Source organism: Callithrix jacchus, chromosome 13 (genome assembly GCF_049354715.1).
Source record: "Callithrix jacchus isolate 240 chromosome 13, calJac240_pri, whole genome shotgun sequence".
Taxonomy (NCBI): domain Eukaryota; kingdom Metazoa; phylum Chordata; class Mammalia; order Primates; family Cebidae; genus Callithrix; species Callithrix jacchus.
Window position 1 is genome coordinate 86,320,724 of NC_133514.1, and position 16,376 is coordinate 86,337,099.

A 16,376-nucleotide genomic window follows, 5' to 3' on the forward strand; every position below is an offset into this window, starting at 1 on the left:
AAAAATAAGACATCTAAGACATCCAGGTTCATATAATTTTATCAGCCAAATATTTCTCAAAATGTAAAAAAAAAAAAATTAAAAAAGAAAAGAAAAGCAGTGATATAAAATAGATATAGATGTTAAAATAAGAAATGAGATAAAGGAAAATAAATAGAAGAGTAGAGAACGGTGGTTGAAAATGGGAGAAAAGGAAATGAAATATAGAAAAGTGAATAAAATTTAGAAAAAAGTCACAGAATGTGGGAATGAGCCTAAGAATCTAGCAGAGCCAGTTGATGAGGTCCCCTTGAGGAGAGTGGAATGGTATAAAGGAAAGGGCAGGGCAGACCATGAAATCTTCTTGAGCACTATTTACTCCTGCCTGAGTCCATTGCCTATGCTCCTTGATCCTCAAGTTTTGCTTTTGTATAGTAAGGATAATGATATAATAGGGATAATGATATCTGCTCCAGATGATCATTGTGAAGATTGTTTTAAAGGTGTATTAAACATTTCCGTGCTCAGTAACTAATGTTCACTAACCTGTGCAAGGAGCTCCACTAGCAAAACTTGAAAATTCAATCAGCAATAAGAGAAGCCTTATTACAGAGTCCCCTGGCAGAAAGTCTGCATTGAAATGGGTTGGGCAAAAGCAGCAATTTATTCATGTCTTACAAACATGGTCTTACAAACATCATACAGAGCTGGCACAAAAGAACAGACACTGTCTCGTACACCATGCTTCCTTCCAAAACACTTCTATTGAGTTACAACATCAGAACAAGTCGATTACTGAGTTACACAGTTCTTCAAACATGTATACCTCCCCATTTGGGTGGTGAGATTTGCTAATCAGACAAACAATTAATTTACATGTTTAATACAGTGCAGGATTTGTAACAGGATTCAAGATATTCACATTGATATTGTAATACATTCTAAAACAGTACAATTTTCAAAATTGATGAGATTACGTATTAATATCTCCCTGCCTGTTTCAATTCCTTTGTTGTTTTTCTTCTTTCTTAAAACCAGTTGCAAATAGTTTCACTCAACTTTTCACACTCAAAAACACTTTAAATTTTAAAAGCTAAAAACTATTTACAAATTATCCATTTTAATTTTAAAAGTGTTTGTTGTCGGTTTCATTGTTCCATGTTAAAAAAAGAAAATCGCCCTCTTTAAACAACCACACCTCACCTGCTACCACCATTAACTTCTGGCTGCTGTGAGAATACTTAGAATTGGCCCCTTACAATTTTCAGAGGTCCAAAATATATTCTGTTCCATGGCCCACGATACCAAAGCATATACATAAAAAGGCCATTTAACTTCCCCAAACTACACACCAACTACAGTTCATTCATGTGGCTTTCACAGAAATGCTGAGTGGAGCAAGATGCTGTGAGGAGACTTTGTAGTGAAATGAAGACAATGATTGGGAAATATACTTGTTTAATCCCAAAGTCATTTCAAAGCACAAAAAGAGGTTGACTTTTAATCTTTGTACATACAGAATGTAATACATTTTCTTTACATTAGGCATAGTCATAAAAAGCATGTATAAGTTGTCTGGAAAATGCATTTTTCATAGAATTTACAAACACTGTGATATCAAACACATTCTCAAAAACTGCTAAAGTACTGACACAAAACCTGACTCAAAATGTAAATTTTTCAGTAACTTAATTTCTAACTTGCATATTTAATAATTCAACTGTACTCAAGTTCCACTCATACTTCTCTAAAAACTCAAATATAGTGACATAACTCTTAAGTTAATTCTTTCCAAATAATCACAGGGTACAGCTTTAATCTAACAGGTTCAGAATGAATATCAGAACCCTGGCAATGGAAAATGATACAAGACACAAGTCTGTAAACTGCTCTATAGACAACAGCTCAAGACAAATTAGCCTAGAAAAGATAGTGAAACACATTCTTTGTTGTGCCAATTTGACAGCCTAAGTATATTTTCTGTGAATATATGTAAATTATATTAGAATTTCTCTTGAACAATTTTGTAGTCTTACATTTGTTTGTTGGTTAAGTAAGTAACACTTTTTATCTGGCAATGTAAAAAAACTTCACAGTCTTTTCAAGTAGTATCTTAGTCTTTTCTGGGGAACAATAAGTTAAATGAAGATGTAAGTGGCCATGTCCACTCTGGGTACAAACGGTGGCCTTAAAAGTACACTTGCACACTGTACATATTTCCTATAAGAAAATTGAGCTTCTAATGGGATTTCTTTTTGAAATTTCTTTCTTTATCCACTAACTAATTCAACAACTTCACGAAGGTACATAGGGGTTTCTCAGGCCACACTGAGGCTTGTGACAGGCAGTGAATAATCCAAGGCCATGGTTCTTATGTGAGGTTATATTTTACAAAATTTAGACTTACATGTAACCTTAAGGGGGAGAAAAATCATATTTCAGCCACAGTGTTCTCAACTCAGCCCTTTGATAAAATAATTTATCAGCTTGTTCACTGTCCTTTTGAAATGAATCTGTTACTCTTATGATAAAATTGCATCAAATAATTACAAACCAAACTGAAATGACCAGATACTTTTATATGCAGGACAACCATTTCCACATGACATAATTAATAAATACAAACTAGAGAACGTTTCTTTAGTATCTTTGGAATTAAAGAAAAATTGATTTCCCCAACCTGAAGATAAATGGATACATTTTCATAAGGCAAGGCATACTTTTTATTTTTAAATCTTAACAATCACATGAACTTTTTGTGACATGTTCCAATGAGATTGTCACATTTATAATTTGGAATTCTGGCACAGAATTCACAAAATGTCTGACTATTCCTATTTATATCACTGGTAACCTGAAGTAAAAATTGAATATCTTATGAAAATTTATCCAACTCTTCTAATAAATAGGGAAATTATCATGATACCCATTTGAAGTTACTTTCTGGTCTACTAATTCAATCCATTTCTAACAACAACAACAACAAAAGATAGCTTGGTTTCACAAGCTTGCAATCCAATATGGAAAGAAAGAAAATTTCTCCTTGCCTAGTAAAAATCTTTAAGTTCCAACTCATGGCTAGGATGCTAACCATCACAGAGCACGTGCCACTTGGCAATTTGTCTCCTGGGGTAGTCACAGATCTCTTTCCAGTGCTCTCCACCAGTTCCTTCTGCTGCTGCACTCAAGACTAACTGCCCGATCACCTCATTTCGGGACCCCCTTTCAGAATCCAAAACCAAAAATTCAACACTTATATCTTCAAGACCCTCACAAGGAATATCAAAGACAAACAGCTCATTGAACACTGCATTGGGGGTGCATTTCTTCACATGAGTCTTCTTCTTGGAGATTCTCTTTTTGGCATGGTACAGGTTCACTTTGACATAGGGATCTGCAATAGAACATAACAGGCATTAGAATGGGGAATTGGGCTAGAGAGCTGATATCAACATAGCAGTGCCCTTAGAGATCATAGCATGCCAATGAAATGTGGTTACCATGAAAATAAGTCACAACAAAGGGAAATATGGATAAAGCTTGGCTTTTCTCCTGTCAACAGAATTGAAAATAAGGAAGAATATGCAAAATAAGAGAAAACTGTTCTAAATCGGAAAATAGGGGAAAAATAATGGTAGGAAAAGAGGTAACACAAAAGGAAAGAAAATAAAATGTTTTATGGACTCATTCTGATTACTAATAACTTAGTGTAGAAAATGGGGTAGGAGGGAAATAAATATATTAGACAACATTTAGGTTTATTGACCTGGATGACTTTGGGTAAGTCTTTATTTCCCTGACTTTTGACTGCTTTTTCCACCTAATGAGAATGTAGAGACTACAGTGGCAATGGTCTTTTTAGTTTTAACTTTTCTGAGTTTCTTTAGTCACAGGCTGGATTTGTTTTCTGTTTCCCAGTGTTGAGCTTCTCTGTGTAATTGATAATATGTAGATTTTAAGTTAATGCTATTTTATCACAATTACTTTTGCCTTTTTCTGGTGGCAGCATACAAGTTAATTTCAGCTTCCTAATCTAATCTTTTGAGACCATGTTTCCAACTCCCATTATTAAATAATAATAATAATAATATTAGATGATATTTAAAGATGTACACATTTCTAGCCCTCACAATACCTGTTAAGATGAATAGCATTATTTCCAGTTTCTACAGAGTTTAAGAAACATACCCAATAATATTTTGCTAAGTGATAAAATTAGGACTTGAACTCAGGTAATTTTAAACTACAGCTTATTTTGTTTCTCATTGTAATATACAATAAAAAATTCTTGTTTTGTTTAGTTTTTGTAAAGTTAGTCACAAAACTAAAAGCTAATTTTTTAAAGCAGATACATAAGGAATTACAGAAAAGATAAAACAAGAGAAGAGTAAGAGTAGGTGGTGGGCTCATTTGCAGTAAAATACATTCCACTCATACACTGAACCTGAGTATTTCAGAAGCATTCTTACCTGAAAGTCCGGACACATCAGACTTAGGCAGATGTCTAGCTTTTAAAACAACCACAGTTAGAGTATTTGTGGTGGACTGATAGCAGAGAGAGATCAGTAACTCACCCCTTCCTGAAGACTTCTAAAGAAAGAGAAATGTAATATAAGTATTTCTATTATTTTTTAGCTTTGAAGTTTGCACGTTCATTGAAGTTTAAATAGCATTGTCATTTAAATGTAATCTTCTTGGTTATTTTTATTTTAATATGCTAAGGAATCAGAGTAACAGCTTTTGTGCAGTACCATCACTGCTTGAAAAACAACTGCCTGCCATCTTGTGGTCCCATTGGGTACTACAGGATGTTTCACTGCTATAAATCGACCACACCCATTACTTAGCAATGTTTAAAGAATATTTAAATTATATCTTACACAGAATTATTTTTGATTTTTGCTTTTTAATAACACCTCTACTTCTCAAAGTTATTAATAGTAATAAAGTTTACCTAAGTCTTTGCATGAGTATGTGTAAGGTCAAATGACTCTACATATACTCATGCAAATAATTAGATAAGTTTGATTTGATTTCAAATCCTTTAGCACTGACATATTGAAATTTGAATTTAGAACAAATGAGATTTATTCTGATCCCAACTACTTTTCCAGTCCAAAGGTATAATGGAGTTAATTATCTGCCTCTTTCCCAACAGCAAGTTTCCATTTAAGCCAAGGAATGATTTGATTTCAAGTATTGGAGAGAATTGATTCTGAAATTTTAATACATTGTTTTTGGACAGTATCACAGCGTCCTTCTTTTCATGCTACTTAGATTTTATTTGTACTTTAAAGACAATGGGTAAGACATCCGATAATTCAAAGTAAAAGTTTTGACTGAAAGTAACAAGATATTAACTTGGAATGTTTTGCAACTAGAATGATGGGTGACACAAAACTAAAGCTGCAATATATTTATACAAAAGCTAACATGGATCAGCTATATCAGTAAGCACTCTAAGGAGAATCAGGGTAGGAGACATATCCTTATTCACACTGTGCCACTAAGCCAGCCAGCTGTCTCAAACAAGCTGTAGAATGTCTCTGAACCTTGACCTTCACTAATTTCAATGAGAGGATACAGTCAAAATGAGCTGTGAAATTATTTTTAGCTCTGAAACACTATGTGGTTTAAAAAAACATAAAATAGTATATTTATTTATTTTTATAAATCATTCTATTATAGAGAGAAATTATTCTGAAATACCACTATTGAAATCAATTGAGTTTGAAATTTAAAGTGAAAATGGGTTAAATTTGTTTAATGATATCTTATTATTTTTTAATAAAACCAGAACTACTAGAGTAGTATAACTACAAAAGCAGACGAACTCACTTCCTAGTGTACAATTTACAGATGAACATTTATAATTGAATATGACATGATACCTCCTCCTTGAAAAGCAGTTCCATGAAAGTCAATACAATTTCCAAATCCTCAGGAAGAATTGATTTAATTTTAAATTTCAATTTTAAATTCAATTATGCTGACCTTGAAACCTCTTTGTTAATTTGATTATGAGTAAGAAATATTCACCTGTATTTTAAAGTAGCAGTGTCTGTCAAAATATTTATAATCGAGTTAAACAAATTTATATAAGCGATATCTAAATATCCTTCTATAAAGAATGCCTATTTAGTTTATGTCATTAAAACTATTTGAGTATTTCAGTTATGAATTAAATTTTATTTTGTCTGTTCTATTCCCTTGCTCTCCATTTGATTATAATTAATAATAATTAAACATGGTAAGGATGACATGTACAAGCTTATCATATTAATGAAAATTCCTTAAACACAAAAAAGCTACATAAAAGATTGTTTATAAAAACTTTAAGCACTGAAAATAAATTACCCTAACATTTCTTTTGATGATCTCTCTGTTCATTAACATTTTTCCTTCAGATAATTCAATTCCTGAGAGAGGAATTAGAACTTCCCCAATGATATCATCTCTTGAAAACCTGTCAAAACTCAAAATTGTGAAGTGCAAGGCCAATTCTTGGATTTGGGTATAGGGGATCCCATAGAATGTAAAGGTTTCATCAAAAGCTGGATCCAAGGTTTTTCTCAGCACTCTAGTTTTCACTTTATGCTTCTTCTCTGGGAGGATCGTCATTTTGATATATGGGTCAGAGGTCATTGACTGCTCATCCATGGCTGGCAAGCCACGGGCTTCCTTTATATTGACCACAAATGCTTTTCTCTCGAAGTTGTATTCTAAGGAGAAGAAGAGCGTTCCCAGCTTCTCTTGTTTCTCTTCTGAAGTAAGAGAAGTGCTGGACTTTAAACTATCAGGGGAAACTGCCTCTTTTTCCCCTTCTAAAGTGAGCTTCGGGGTTGCATTCTCCGGATCAGAGGGGCTGCCAGCTTTGAGGTTGGTTTTGGGAAAATTGCCATTGAGATCTCTCTTTTCAAGATCCAGATGTAATGAATTCTTTGGCACAGCTGGTTTATTCTTTACTTCATTTTTGTCATCTGCTCCAAACTTCTTTTTGCTATTTAGGTTTTCAGGGTAAATGTCAACTCCCTTAAGCACATGCACAAACTTGTATGGAGGAGTCTTGTTAGACTTGGATGATTTTCTCTGACAGCAGATCCATGCAAAGAGAGAGACTGTGAAGACCAGGCCAAATGCACTGAAGATCCCCACCACTGTGGGGATTTCATCTGAAAAATCAAATGACCAATAATATACATTAAAGAAGCAGAGCTGGAGATAAGAGCCTTTTGAAAAGCCTAATAGAGCTGGCAATTGTTATGGGTTGGATAGATTGAATTACTTTCCAATTGTTCTAGGTATGAGTTAAGCACATATTTCACAGTAATTTCTGGTATAAACAGATCCCCACAGGGGGGGAAAAAAACATAAAGTTTGGTAGAAACTCTTTCATTCCAGTAGTTTTTCATTAACAAAATGAAAAGATGAAAATGGTCCTGAATCAGATACGGAGGAATGCTTAATGACTCTGACTTATCTTCATTTCCTCAGACAACATGAGGCAACTACAGTATGATGGATCAGTACTAATTTCATTATTTTTTAATTGTCATTTTGAGGCTTTCCAGCATTATTTCGTACTGGAATTCTAAGTAGTTCTTTATGTACCAAGAATTCAAGCAGCAAACATTTAGGAACTCAGTGGTTCATTTAATTTTAGGAAATTGTGAAACAGTATTTACCATTGCCACAAACTCATCAATAATTTTTCTCCCCATTGTGAAACAGTGGTAAAAAAATACATATATCAGAGAAAATAAAACAAAAACAGAAGAGCAACAGGGTACCAATATTATGTATCCTATAATACTACCATTCACTTTTATGACAGCCCAAAATTTCTCAAACACCGAATTATACAAAGTATATATTAATTCAACTTAAATAGGATAAAAACAGAACAATGATTATAAGTGAATCAGCATTCCTTGACATGTAATGAGAACACTGAGATTTAGACTTCAATTTTATCTATAACTGTGTTTTCCCCTAGCACATGGCATAGCAAATGATAATTAAACTGAAATTGTCATTATTTTCTTAAATGATGGCACATTAAATTACTGACACTAGATAATATTGATTATGCATAAGGTTTATCCTATTTTATATGTAAGCATATTTCTTGAACAAATGGTTACACTGTGGAAGTAAATGCAGTATTACTACATCTGTACATAGTAAATCAAGAAAGTCAAGGCTTAATATAATCAAAGTGAATAGGACTACTGTAATATTATATACATTTAGTTCCATTGCAATATGCCTTTTATTCTAACTAGCAAATAATAAAGTTGAAAGTTCCAGTCCAGAAAGGGTTAAAACTTTTCTGAATAACCGCAAGAAGACCTATCTTTTGTTACTTTCCTTCCCCATCCCCCCAAATCTTCTGCCAATCTACTTCACAATGACAAAACTGAACACAAAGAATGTAAGGTTAAGAAAAGACAAAAAAACTGAAGATTAAAAATAGATAAATATCCTGTATTTTAATGTACAGAAACTTCATCATGTAAAACAGTGACTACTACCGTATAAAGCAAGAGCTAAAGATAATCAGCTAAACTTAGTATCAGCTTTTCAGTTTTTCCTTCTATTCAAGTCTTTGTGAAAAAAAATGCACTCACATTCCTGGACTATAATAATCCAAGGCCAGGGAGCCAAAGCAAAGTCACGAACTGAGACAGATCTTTAGCCAAAGTAAGAACAATAAAAACAGTAGAAAATCATTTCTTTTCTAAGTAGACTGATAGTCCATGCTAGAACATATTTTCACTAGCACAGTCTCTAAAAATTCCTCTGTATTAGAAAATCATTCAGGTTTCTAATGAAGAATTGGGAATCAAAGTCATAACAAAATAAATCCAATAACCCAGATGGAAGGCCAGGAAAGAAATTCATTTATGAATATAGTATCTCAAATTGTCCCTATTTAGTATTTATGTCAAATGGTAAACATTTTATAAAACATGGAAACACTTATGTACTCTCTATGTATTCTCTACTGATAAAGTCTTACAATCTTGAAAACAAAGATCATAGTTATTTCACTCAGCTTAATAACAATTATCACACATGTATAGATATCACTCCTCTTCACAAACTTCTGTGAAATTTCATGATTTAATAAATACTTGTATGCAAAATTCCAACTTTTTGCCTTTGGAATATACTGGGATCTAAAAATAGTACTTTTTAATTGTATGAAGTACATCTAATTTTATATACTAAAACCAAAAACTTGGTGTAAAAAAAGGGAAACTGAACTGGAAAATTGGATCCCTAATTCAAGTAGCTTTTAGCTAATTGTGCAACCTGCAATACTTCCCTCATCTCTCTGGGCTTCAGTTAGCTCAGCAGGGAAATGAAATGGGCTGAGCCAGTTCATCTTGAAAGTCCCTTTAACTCTACTACCATATGATTTTGTCTTTCACTAGCAACATATTTCAAAGATGCAAGAAAATCATAGCAGAGAATAACGTCCTTATGGTACACCCTGTAATGAAATATACATTGCCAAACCCCAATAGACAAGTTGCTTTTTTTTAACCAAGATCAAACGCCGATGTAACCAGAGATATATTTATCTTCTCCTAATAAAATATAGATTTACCTACAAATAAGAATCACCTACAAAATAGATGAAACCAAGACGGGAAAAACAGACCCCTTTTTCTTTACTCAGTGCATGCTGCTATATACAGAGGTACCTGAATATTTAAGAACTTCTTGAAGGTAAATTCTCCCTAACAGAAGACAATTTTAGGGAGAGAGATACCAAGGAAGGGAGAGAAGCCACAGTAAAAAGCCACATTTGCTGTTTGCCATTCTCATTTTCCTTTTAAATTAACTACATAAGAAATTTGTATTCAACAACCAGGGAAAAAATAAAGGAATAAATAGCCCACCCCAGAGTATTCAAGGAACAGCCGCAGTCATAAGTTCAGTAACTTGCTTACCAAATTCTTCCCGGCTGGTGGTGATCGGAGCCATTTTTTATTGCGTGTTCTGTCCGAGGTGCTGAAGGGAAAACTGCCTGGCTGGATTCACTTGCCTGGATCTGAAGCGCCGGCTTTCCGAGCGCTGAAAACAACAGCGCAGAGCCCAGGGGACCAGCTCCTGGAACAGGGAGGAGGCAAAGAGGGAGGTCCACTCGCCCTCGCACAGTGATTTGCCACCTCTGTTCCTGTTTTGGCTCTTCTGAGAAGCTCGTCTCCGAGACTCCAGACGTGGCTGGAACCCGAATTGACGCAATCCTGACGCTACAGGGCTGAAATCAGCACCTGCCCCCCTCCCCTCCTCCCTTCAAGCTTTCCTTCTTGCTTCCTCCCTCCTCTCTTGAGGATTCAACACACGCTCACCGATTGTTTTAACTGTTGGACCACTAGAGGTTAGCTTTGCTGTTTTGTGGGGACTCAGAGGCACACCTAGATGACCCCGGAAACTGATCTCTGTCAGTTCCTAATATAAAATCTCCTGATCACCTAGATGAATAAAAATATGTTTCTGAGTTATCAGAATAACGTAATCTACAGAGGAGAAATTTCTGCATCCAGGGACACATTTCAAGATGCAAAAACATATTTTCTTGCTTTTTAATTTTTTCTTTGACATGTTATACCTATGATACATATTACATTTAGAAAAATCCACTGCAAATTGATCCATTTAATATAAGATAGTTTTCCCACTACAATTCTTTATGTTCTAATGAATTATTAGTCTAAATATTTTGCTGGTACTGTTGTTCCTTCTCGATCTGTCGGCTCTCTTCCTTTTAACATTGGACCAGTTAAAACACTTAGGAACAGATGGGAGTAATTCCTTGGATATTCAGACTCTCTCAGTTATAACTTTTGCATATAATGAGACTGCTTCTGAAATGAAATTTATGGTTAAAAGACCGGACTTCTAGTATGTTTGTACAAAATAGTTACAATAATCAGACCAACATCTAAAGTAGCATTGATAACATGTTATTTCAAAGAAAATCATTCATTTTTCTAAACTGATGATATTCTTGGAGGTGAAAAACTGGGCATAATATGGTGTCAGATTCTGATTCATTTGAATCTGAACAGTGTGCCTTTCTAAAACAAATGCTTAGCAGTTTTTCAAAGGAAAGAAGTCAGGCTGTAACCCCAACTGTCAATTATTGCTCTGCAAAGAAATTCTTTGCTCTGGAATTAATAAGGAAATGACATTCAGTGTGTGCTGGGATGTGGGAGAAGGGATATAGGGTGAGTCTCAGAAAGCTACTGTGCAAGTGACAGGTTCCTGCACATTGGGTAACAGCAGCCCAAAGCATTAGAGCTGTATCTGGGGAGAGATTGGCTTCAGTTCTTTGCATCATGGAAAATTTTATAAGCCAGCCTCTTCTTTGCCTTTCTATTTGCTCCCACATACTTGGCATTTGAGTGTTCTTCTAACAGATTTTTTTTTAACTTTATATCTTCATGCTATGAAAACACACAAACTAATTTGCTGTATTTAATTTTTCCACTGGCAGAGTCTGTGGTTCTGCCTTTATCATTTCACTTTATTCAGATTACCTATTTCCTCAATTCTGCATGCATACATCTGGTGGGATTGTCCCTGGAAATAAATATCCATTAAGTTAAAGAATAAGTGACATTTATTTATGTTGTGTATCATGGGTAGACCAAATACATGGTGTGATGTTTACTAAAGCGTATGTTTTCTAGTTAAGTTATTGCTAACATATGGTTAAGCTCATTTGTCATAAACATAAATACCTTATGAATATGTTCTATATAAATTAGTGTCTCATGAATTTTACCTTCAGATGGTAAAATGTTGCTATCTGTGAACTGTACAGATTGTTAAAACTCTATTTCTATGGAACCCACGCCATCCTGTGCTGTCTCACATCTTGATAAACTTTTGCCCAGAGCTAATGCTATTATGAACTTAGTAACTCTTTCATTGCTTGCTTTATAAGCAAACTGAAAAGAACTGTTATTAATTAAACTGTCAGAAGTTTCCCTCATTTTCATTTGATGAATACCATTTTAGTTATTATCCAATCTCTTTAGACAAGCTTCTAGCAACACCAGATGAGGAGTGGGCAGCAGACAGACCCCACAAAGAGAAAAACCTGTAAGTTTCTTATGATTGAGATTCACACCCTACCACATTATTGAATTATTCTTTTTAGATCCATCAAACAAGTTATCAATTTACTGACATGCAAAATGCTGCTTTAGCAGGGGAGACTTGGGAGGAGGAGTTGTTGCTAGGTAACCACTTTTTTACCACCCAAAACACACAGCCTCAAACAAGTTCTTGCTTTGGCAAACACAGACCATTCTGTGCAGGCGGCAGTATTTACTTCAGAATGATTCTTTCACTGTTAAAGTGGTTCAACTTTTACATTACTTTTTTCCCCCCTATTGCAAATGTCTATTTATAACTTAAGAAACAATTAACAGAACACTTAGTTTTAAGAAATTCAGTTTAATTTGAAAGCTATGGATGACTAATTATATGATTGTTTTTATTTTATAATTTAATTAGCATGTTTTTTGATTTTTAATTATGTTTATTTATGTTATTTGTTAATTTCATTGTTCAGTCTATATTTTCTCTGTTCCCTTCTTCAAAAAATATTATGGTTAATGTATTTAGAACCTGATGCTAAGCACAAGGTAATTTCAAAAGGTTTTGAAAATGTTGGTATGATCTTCAGCAATCTTTAGTAATTCCTAGATTAGTAATAAAATATCGTTTTACTGGTATGTGGGTGGAGTAGACTGAAGTATCTCATAATGGAAAATGGATAATTGTTTCACTGTTCCTTATTATTATATTATGAATCCTGGCTCTAATGCTAATGGAATAGATTTATATTACAGGCGCACCCAAGTAAAAATCCTGCAAGACAAATGCCTCCTCATTTGGTATCACAGAAATCCCTTTACTACATTTGTTTTTCTTCAACATATTCGGCATTTACTATGTGTGTTTAATAGTTTGTAAATGACAGTGAACCCAAACCACTACATAAATAAAGAAAGCTTATATTCTTCTTTTTATATTTTCTTTCAACACATATTAAACATGTATCACTAGATTTTTGCTCATTGAGGGGTTTATATTTGTCAAAATAAAAATAAAATGATCTTTGTCTTCATGGAGCTTACAGACTACAGAAGAAATTGACAGCTTTTCCTCTAGAACTAGAAAAACACTTTAGATCATAATTACATGCATATTTATTTGGCTTGTACTTTCTACAAACTCTGGTCAGCACTATTCTATGGCCACCACATCTCTCTTATTCTGTCTGTTCTTATCGTCCCTTTCTTCCTGACTATGGATTCCTTATGATTCTTACACAGATTGCATTCCTTCTTTCCCTGTATCTACCTATAAATTTTTTATACTTTAAGAGTCAGTTGAAGTTTCATTTGTACTATGAAGTTCTAACTTATTAGCACTCATGGATTTCTTCTGATTCAAATTCTTATAAGACTATCTCTAGTGAAGTCTTTTAAGTCAGCTTGACATATCCTTGATCTACATAACAACAATTCCCAAAAAGATAAACCAAAGGTCTTCATTAATGCTAACCCCCAATATTCCACAAGATTCTTATCTGTCTTTTATCTACTCTGTACTACTTTTTTAATAACTCCTGTCTCCATTTTATTTTTACGTTTCAGGCTTGCCTTCACACTGTGGCCTTTGAATCCACTTCTCAATTTGCTAGGTCTTGGTATCTTAACAAGAATTTGATCTAGAACCATTCTAGAAGATTTTCTTTCTTTCAGTTTACCTTGAAGATGTTTTTTGCTAGCTCCTCTCTCACCTTTTTCAATCTATTCCTAAGTAAGATCTCTCTTAGCCTTCCATTACCACTAAAAAACTGGAATTGGGCAGAGCAGAAGTATACTAAATTATTCATTTTAGGTAATGGAGATGTAACAAATGTTTTATTTTTAGGCAATATTTACTTTCAAAACATAAACCCTGGTAAAATTGGTATGGATAAAAGCTCAAAATATTACTGGATTATATATAGTCTTACACAAAATAGACAGATATAACAAAAAACAGGAAGCAAAAGTAAGGTTAAAATCAATCATAAAGATAATACAAAAGAAAAACAAGCAAATAAAGTGAGTAAAATCTAATCATCTAAGTAAGCATAGAATATTTAGAAATTCCAAGGTAAAAGGTCTTACAAACAGTAAAAATAATTAAGTGAAGTGGCCAGAATACTTAAATAACAGAATGTGCAATGATTTATTAAACATAGAGCAATGAAAAAATTAAGTTTAAGTTAAAAAGTTGAGAATAAAATTGGCCAGGCTTGGTGGCATGCCTTTGATCCCAGCACTTTTGGAGGTCAAAGTAGGCAGACTGTTTGAGCCCAGGAGTTCCAGACCAGCCTGACCAACGTGGAAAAGCCCCATCTCTGCAAAAATTACAAAAAATATTTGGGTATGGTGGCATGCCCTTTGGTTCCAGCTACTTGGGAGGTGAAGGTGGGAGGATCATCTGAGCCCAAGAGGCCAAGGTTGCAGAAAACCATGATGGCTTCCCTGCACTTCAGCCTAGGTGACAGAGTGAGACCTCATCTCAGGAAAAAAAGAGTTAAGAATAAAACATCAAAATAAATAAAATATACAATTTTACAATGTGAAAGTATATACTGAAAATAAAAAGGGAATTGTTTGTAAGGCTTATGTTTCAAATAGCTTACCATCAAATGTGTAAAGCAAAATTGTGAAAAATATTGATGAGAAATATACAGCAATGTGACTGCTAATTGCAGAGATTATTACTTCTTCCAACCACTTACAGACCATTTTAATTGAGGTTTGGGCTTTTTTTATGGGATGACAAAGTTTTATGGTCATTTTTAAAAATTCAAACTGTAAGTTTCAAATTATTTTCAAGACATGGAAATTTTTAGAGAACAGAGGCATTTCCTCAAATATTTATTGTAGAATTACTAGGAAGTCTAAGAAAACTGAGAAAATATTAAAATATAAAATATTCTATTAAAAGATATGGACCTAAAAATCAAGAAACTATAATCTTCAATGATTGTATAGTAGAACACCATTGAAAGAAGTTGTGTGTGTGTGTGTGTGTGTGCATCCAATAAACCAACAAACCAACAGTCTCCTCACGAGCACATGTAAGTAACAGAGAAACTTTTACACAGGGTCAGGAGGTCCATGGTGGATAATATACATGGCAGTATTGTGGTAGCAGGAAGTTGAAGACCACCTATAAATGTTCACTGCAATATGAATGAATAAATTGAGTTAGGATTCTGTAATTCTGAATCCTATAACTGTATCTAAAATACTTATATATTCCAACATACTGATATCTTATAAATGATTAAGTTAAAGAGAGAATTAGAGTTATGGAAAAATACTATTTAAGTTATAATGGATTTTATGTGTGGCAGACCTGCCAAGAATAATTAGAAAGCCATATGAAATGTGTTTTAAAAAGTTAGCATTATAGCATTTATGAATTTATGAAGCAACTAAAGCTTCTAGGGCCAAAATACAGGGGAAACTACAGAGAGGTAAGCTGACATTTTGCAAGTCACTTTTCCTCTCAGGAAATTTTTTGATTCTTAAAAGAAATATTTAAAAAATGGAGAAATCAGAAAATGAAACAGGCTAAAAAATAGAAATGCAAGTAGATATTTTACCAATCACATAGGAGTGAAGAAGTAATTGAGTTAGGAGATGCCTAGGGAGCAAGGAAAAAACTGGCTGGAATCCTCAAAAAGAAGAAGATACAGAAATGTTTGCCATCCTCAATGATATTTAGACCCAAGACATATGCTCAGTATTTCAACTTTCAACTTTCAGATGAGAGGTTTAGAAGCTAAGCAGAAAGTCACTGAAAAAACAAAATGATGGCTTCAGCTGACTCTTGGTGCTGAGGATACAAAATATGCCATATTTTTCATCAATAAAAAAAACTCTTAGTAATCTCCACAGGCCCTAGTTGAGACTACTGAAGAACTACACCAAGGACAACAGATAAATCAGTAGTAGAGTGAGCCTTGTAACCGTGGCACCATGTAGCTTAGCTCCTGAGTGGAAAAACGTAATATATTTCCCCACAAAGTCATTCTACCAAGAATATTCAAACTCAATCTGAAAAAGATAATATTACCTATAGCTGCTATGATTTTTATATACATTTTATAGCATACAGTTAAAAAATATCAAGAAGAAAATATGCAATAAAATAGGTCCATAGAGTAATGACATAGATAACTGTCATTAATACTGATAAGAGATAATAAAATAAAGTTATTGACCAGAGAATTATGATTTAGAAAGCTCAGAATAACATTCTAGACCTAGAAATACAGTTTTGTCCAAAATAAGAAG

The 16,376-nt window shown here is 33.8% G+C and overlaps 1 protein-coding gene across 1 annotated transcript; it reads right to left on the reverse strand.

Moving 5' to 3' along the window:
• Window positions 1-620: 620 nt before the first annotated feature.
• On the reverse strand, window positions 621-10,184 carry SYT4 (synaptotagmin 4). The gene is made up of 4 exons (XM_002807500.6): window positions 9,942-10,184; window positions 6,337-7,151; window positions 4,449-4,569; window positions 621-3,373 (listed from the first exon to the last, which is right to left on the reverse strand). Exons 1-4 carry the CDS (start codon window positions 9,973-9,975, stop codon window positions 3,066-3,068), a joined length of 1,278 nt encoding a protein of 425 aa, XP_002807546.3. The 5' UTR covers window positions 9,976-10,184; the 3' UTR covers window positions 621-3,065.
• Between the last annotated feature and the right edge of the window lie 6,192 nt (window positions 10,185-16,376).

Excerpts from the sequence above, each read along its gene's own strand:
- SYT4 (XM_002807500.6), bottom strand. The coding sequence starts at position 9,975 with ATGGCTCCGATCACCACCAGCCGGGAAGAATTTG. Across the intron at positions 7,152-9,941 it reads CACCAGCCGGGAAGAATTTG|ATGAAATCCCCACAGTGGTG; the intron begins GTAAGCAAGTTA and ends TTGATTTTTCAG. Across the intron at positions 3,374-4,448 it reads TGATGTGTCCGGACTTTCAG|ATCCCTATGTCAAAGTGAAC; the intron begins GTAAGAATGCTT and ends GTTCTATTGCAG.